Source organism: Parasteatoda tepidariorum, unplaced genomic scaffold (assembly GCF_043381705.1).
Source record: "Parasteatoda tepidariorum isolate YZ-2023 unplaced genomic scaffold, CAS_Ptep_4.0 HiC_scaffold_3327, whole genome shotgun sequence".
Classification (NCBI taxonomy): domain Eukaryota; kingdom Metazoa; phylum Arthropoda; class Arachnida; order Araneae; family Theridiidae; genus Parasteatoda; species Parasteatoda tepidariorum.
The window spans coordinates 1-6,273 of NW_027261666.1; the positions used below are offsets into that span (position 1 = coordinate 1).

The 6,273-nt window shown below is 32.1% G+C and overlaps 2 protein-coding genes across 2 annotated transcripts; both read right to left on the reverse strand.

The window, feature by feature from the left end:
* Positions 1–123: 123 nt before the first annotated feature.
* On the reverse strand, positions 124–3,293 carry LOC122273261 (ocellar opsin-like; the record flags this gene model as incomplete). The annotated part of the gene is given in 4 exon segments (XM_043057337.2): positions 124–580; positions 1,575–1,745; positions 1,748–1,838; positions 2,962–3,293. Coding segments are annotated over 4 exon segments (903 nt in total), but the record flags the coding sequence as incomplete, so codon positions are not given.
* Positions 3,294–3,777: 484 nt separating this feature from the next.
* Positions 3,778–5,618, reverse strand: LOC107449911 (lateral eye opsin). The gene is made up of 2 exons (XM_043057336.2): positions 5,266–5,618; positions 3,778–3,877 (listed from the first exon to the last, which is right to left on the reverse strand). The coding sequence occupies exons 1-2, from the start codon at positions 5,574–5,576 to the stop codon at positions 3,778–3,780; spliced, it is 411 nt and encodes a 136-aa protein (XP_042913270.2). The 5' UTR covers positions 5,577–5,618.
* Positions 5,619–6,273: the final 655 nt, after the last annotated feature.

The window sequence follows — 6,273 nt, forward strand, 5'->3', positions numbered from 1 at the left end:
TATATATATATATATATATTCAAGACGATGATTACAGAACACTCTATATTTCTTCAGAAGAGATTTGCTTGGTTCATCTGTGAAAAAAAGTAAAATTGAAGCGAAAAAAAGAAAAAGACTAAATTGAACAATGCTGTTTTATTAACAATGCATTTACAGCGAAACTTCTAAACAAGCATGTACAAACAAAAATAAATTACTGAAGTCAACAAAGCGTGTAACTTTACAAAAAACTTGAAACAGAAAATTCATTTTAAAAAGAGTTCATTTTTTAGGCTTCTGAATTTTTGGGTGGTTTTTCATTGCACTCAGTGGTTTCGGACCTGTTGTCTGATCCGTGATCACCGTTGTCAGTAGCGCAAGCGAGGCTTGGGAATTTTTGATGCAGAGCTGCTCTGTATTTAGGATGGCTTATACCATATACAATTGGATTGTAGACGGCTACTGCTTTGGCGAAAACAGCTCCCCAGATGGTTGCCAATGGAGTCAATCGTGCTCCGTTAGAGAAAACACCGCTCCATGCAATGCTGAGGTATGGAGTCCAGGCAATGAACCACAGTCCAACAGTCATCAATGCAATCTAAAGAAACGAAAGAAACCCTGGTTTATTTTATGTCACACATTCAACAAATGTATTACAATAACTTTCCTTCGCATCAATCAAACAAATGATTGATTACTTATGTAAGTTTAAGAATATCGAAGACAAAAATAACATGCTAACATTTAATAGCTTACTAGGGCCCGATTGTCCCATCTATAGTCAGTGAGAACGAACCAAAGTTTAATGGCCTGCTAGGACCAAAGTGTTCCATCTATATGGTCAAGGAGAACGGACTAATATTTAATAAAACCAAATTGGTTCCATCTATAGTCAGTGACATTAAATGAAAATAGTCGTTGCTAATCTGAGGTTTAATATATTCTAGTCGTTAAGTTCATTGTTCTATTACTTTTTTAATCAATGATTTTTTTTTGCAGGAGAAAAGTAAAACGAGTTTATTATAGCCCAACAAGAAGTGATACTATTAACAAAAGTTTAAAGAAAATTAGAAAATCTATATTTATATTCATAGAAATATATATTACCCGCTTACTAAATAAATGCCCTATTTTCAAATAAAATTTTAACTGTACAACGTAACATTTGATCATAACTATTTAATTAAATGATTTTTGTTTGCTTTATTAAATCTGAAATAAATCTATAATGAGCTGAGTTGAAAAAAGTAATGCAATGTATATTTTATATTAATTGCTTGAAAAATTGCCCGATTTCATTTTGGATTATCAGACTACAGTACAGCATCTTCCTGCTAAAAATCAGAATTTATGACCTTTGCCAGACTGGAACAAGCAAACTGTTGTTCCCAGATGCCGTTGGTTAAATTGCAACAGTATGGCATTATAGCTCTGTTTATCATTGGTTATCAGCAGAAACTAATGACTAATATCAAATTGGGAAAAAAGTGCCTGGGGATATTTGAATAATATACACGAATGTGAAAAGATCTCTTGAAGTGTTGACAAAGGGTTGGGGTTACAGAACACCTTGCTGTAACTCTGTCAATTACCTTGGCAAGTCGGCATTCAGCTGACTGCTTTTGTTGGTCAGCATTTGCTCTCAAGGATGAAACGTTCATCTTCTTGGCCTGCTCTCTCAGTTGTTTTTCGTGGTTAGACACGGATCGTACAATGAAAGTGTAGTTGTAGATCAGGGTGAGCAGAGGTGTGAAGTAGACAGCCAAAATCCGTAGAAGATGACGTAGGAAGATGAACTCCAGTCCTTGGTCAAATAATCGATAGTGCAGCTGGTCATGTTACCTTCAGGTACATACCTTAAAGAAAATCATATAAATTTATTCACACAGCATAAATAACTTTTTTTTTTATCAAAATGGATTCAAAAATTGAGAATTTATTATTATTATTATTACATATTTCAAAACTACATATATTTTAGAGTTATTTACAAAAAAGTTTTTACTATTTACAAAAAAGTAATTTTTTTTAATTTTGATAAAGAATTAAATCATAAAAAGTTTACCAGAAAATTGAAATCGAAGAATAGTCTTATAAAAGTTTGAAAATTAAACTTGTTAAAATTATGATTTATTTTGTAAAATATATAAGTGAAACTTATATACGAATGAAAATATGCAAAATGCTTTCAAATCATTTATTAGAAATGAAGATTATTATGATAATCTTCTAAACAAATCTCAAGGCAATTCTCTTTTTTTTTTTCACGGTTTTTTTCCTCAAACATGCTTGCATATTTCATAGAAATATGAACAACTAAAGCCAAGTTGAAAGCTGCCATCAAACAATTAAGCATTACAGAAGACCGTCGAAATGAAACCACGAATGGGAATAGAGCGGGTTACACAGTTAAATAGATCTAGTATTAATAACTGCATAATAGTTAAAATATAAACCATTCAAACCCCTTTTTAATCGGAGTATGAATCGTTAACCATTTCCCCGNCCCGTATGGATGTAGCATGATTTTAAAGACATAACAAATGACGTTTTTTGTTTTAGACATTTTTGAGGATATTAATTATTTTACTTCTAAAATATACTAATTGCTTAAGATTTGTAGCAAATTGATGACTCGGGACAAATTTGTCTTCGTAAAAGACTTTTTGAATAAAAGCTTCTGAGTATGCATTATAATCTAGCTGCAGAGTATGCATTATAATCTAGCTGCAGAGTATGCATTATAATCTAGAGCAATACTTGCCGCTTACGGTCAACCTGATGAAAACGGGCTCTAATTTTCGGTCCATCTACCAATGAGGAATTTATAACGGAACTATTAGATATTTGGGGCAGTAGCAGTCAAATAAATATGCGTTGAACTTGAACGGCAATGCGCCTGTGCTTGAAGCAATCATCATGTCCTCTAGCCATGTTAAATCAGTTATAAATTTTGAAAAAGAATAATTAAAATAATACCTGTTCCATCCGAAGAATGGAAGAATCGTCCAGGCACCAGACCATACCCAGACCATGAGAATCTGGAATGCTGCCTTTTTGGATGTTAAAGGTTCAGCAGACATGCCTCTTACAATGACGTTGTATCTGTCGAATGCAATCATCACCATAGACCAGATGGAAACACAGCCAAAGAGACTGCCAACCATTCCGTATATTTCACACATCAAGGGTCCGAGAATCCAAGTTTCAGAGAAACAATTAGCAGTCATAGTGGGCATCATGAAGGCCATCATGCAGAAATCCGAGAAGGCAAGATTCACGATCAACATATTCGTCGGCGTCTTAAGGCTCTGCAAAAAAAGTTACGTGTGAGCAATTAAATTATTGGATCTGCTCCGCGACACGGAGCTTCTAGAACCTTCTCAAACTTTCTTCAACTTTTGAGAAGTTTATCGTAAAATAAAAAAGTTAAAACCTTAAAGAATAATAAAATACAATTCACAATTTTTATAAATTTAGGGAATATTCCTGCTGTGTACTACTCAATATTGTTTGATCGTTCTACTTAAATCCTTCGACACAGGACTTTATTAAACATATTTTTCATGTTTTGTTTTCCTTATTTTGTATTCATTTAGAGATGAAAATAAGTGAAAAATATTATATTTAGCATTATGTATATTCATACCCTCCAACTGCTACGGAATTTCCGTAGTTTCAGAAATCTTCTTTTCTGACGGTAGCAAAATTAATGTCTAAATATTTAAAAAAAATTAATTTTAGCGTAACTTGTCCACTATTACTTATAAAAGTGAAGGCCATATGGCTAGATTCTTAAGTTCTAAATCCGTAGAAGATGACGTAGGAAGATGAGCTCCAGTCCTTGGTCAAATAATCAATAGTGCAGCTGGTCATGTTACCTTCAGGTACATACCTTAAAGAAAATCAAAATCATATAAATTTACTTTTTGATGCTTCTTAACAATGCTTGCATATTTCACAGAAATATAAACAACTAAAGCCAAGTTAAAAGGTGCCATCTAACAATTAAACATTACAGAAGACCGTGGAAATGAAACCACGAATGGGAATAGAGCGGGTTACGCAGTTAAATAGATAGTAAAAAAAAAAATTCTGATCTAGTATTAATAACTGCATAATAATTAAAATATAAACCATTCAAACTCCTTTTTAATCGGAGTATGAATCGTTAACCATTTCCCCGTATGGATGTAGCATGATTTTAAAGACATAACAAATGACGTTTTTTGTTTTAGACATTTTTGAGGATATTAATTATTTTACTTCTAAAATATACTAATTGCTTAAGATTTGTAGCAAATTGAAGACTCGGAACAAATTTGTCTTCGTAAAAGAATTTTTGAATATAAGCTACCAGATGCATTATAATCTAGAGCAATACTTGCCTCTTACGGTTAACCTGATGAAAAGGGGCTCTAATCCTCGGTCCATCTACCAATGAGGAATTTATAACGGAACTATTGGATATTTGGGCAAGTAACATTCAATTAAATATGCGTTGAACTTGAATGGCAATGCACCTGTGCTTGAAGTCAGGGCCGGATTAAGATCCTCAGAGACCTTAAGCACTTAAAAGTTTTTGATGCTCCTTAAATGTAATTAAAAATATCATCATAAATAAAAGAAGAATCTCTTTGAAGAGGTTTCAACGCCAACCACATATTTTGGGATCTTTGAGCCGAACTAAAATTATTTTGGCAATTCTGATTCTATTTTTAAAAAATTCCCTGTCCCACAAGCTATTTTTTTTTTCATTTTAATTCTATGAAATATTACATAATTGTTTATTCAAACTTTCCGTAATATCGTTTAATATGCTTTTTAAATTTTTTCTAAAAAATAAGTGAATTTTTTTTTTTTTTTACTGTGGATCTCAAGTTAATATTCATGTAAAGAAAAATTATCAACCTTTAATGAATTCCTATAGAGAATAAAAAAACTTACAAAAGCTTAATACTGCATAAAAATGGAATTAATAATCAACAAAATTAACAAACAACTTTTCTTTTATCTCTGAGAGTGTTTGGAAACCTGCGATAATTCTCTGTGAATTTATAAAAGTTTTCTTATTACCTACAGCATTTATTATTATTAACTGAATTAATTCGCTTTCGTATTTATAACGATGATAACATGCAATTGAAATTTCTACTACGTTGGCTCTTTGTGGTGCCCTCAGCACGTGCTTAGTAAGCTTAATGGTTAAACCGGCCCTGCTTGAAGCGATCGCCATGTTAAATCAGATATAAATTCTAAAAAAAAGAATAATTGAAATAATACCTGTTCCATCCGAAGAATGGAAGAATAGTCCAGGCACCAGACCATACCCAGACCATGAGAATCTGGAATGCTGCCTTTTTGGATGTTAAAGGTTCAGCAGACATGCCTCTTACAATGACGTTGTATCTGTCGAATGCAATCATCACCATAGACCAGATGGAAACACAGCCAAAGAGACTGCCAACCATTCCGTATATTTCACACATCAAGGGTCCGAGAATCCAAGTTTCAGAGAAACAATTAGCAGTCATAGTGGGCATCATGAAGGCCATCATGCAGAAATCCGAGAAGGCAAGATTCACGATCAACATATTCGTCGGCGTCTTAAGGCTCTGCAGAAAAAAGTTACGTGTGAGCAATTAAATTATTGGATCTGTTCCGCGACACGGAGCTTCTAGAACCTTCTCAAACTTTCTTCAACTTTTGAGAAGTTTATCGTACAATAAAAAAGTTGAAATCTTAAGGAATAATAAAATACAATTCACAATTTTTACAAATTTAGGGAACATTCCTGCTGTGTACTACTTAATATTGTTTGATCGTTCTACTTAAATCTTTTGACACAGGACTTTATTAAACATATTTTTCATGTTTTGTTTTCCTTATTTTGTATTCATTTAGAGATCAAAATAAGTGAAAAATATTATATTTAGCATTATGTATATTTAGCATTTTAATAATTTGTGGTTATGGCCTTTTTCTGCGTTATTGGTAAAATCTTCCAAACAATATTTTTTTAGATGTGAACTTATTTGCAGTTATTTAGATCTAATAGAATCATTGAAATTTCTTTATAAAAACCAATGATTGATAAATTTTTGAATATGAATGAAAGTTTTCAAACTACTTTTTTTTGGGGGGGTTATATTTTAGTACAAATGTAATTCTGATAGCCTAACAGATATTTTTTAGTAAGTATTTGATTGTTTTTTTATAATTAAAAAATACCAAAAGATAATTTTGCTTATGATTAAAGCGTCAGAAAAAAATATATAAAAAGGACAATGG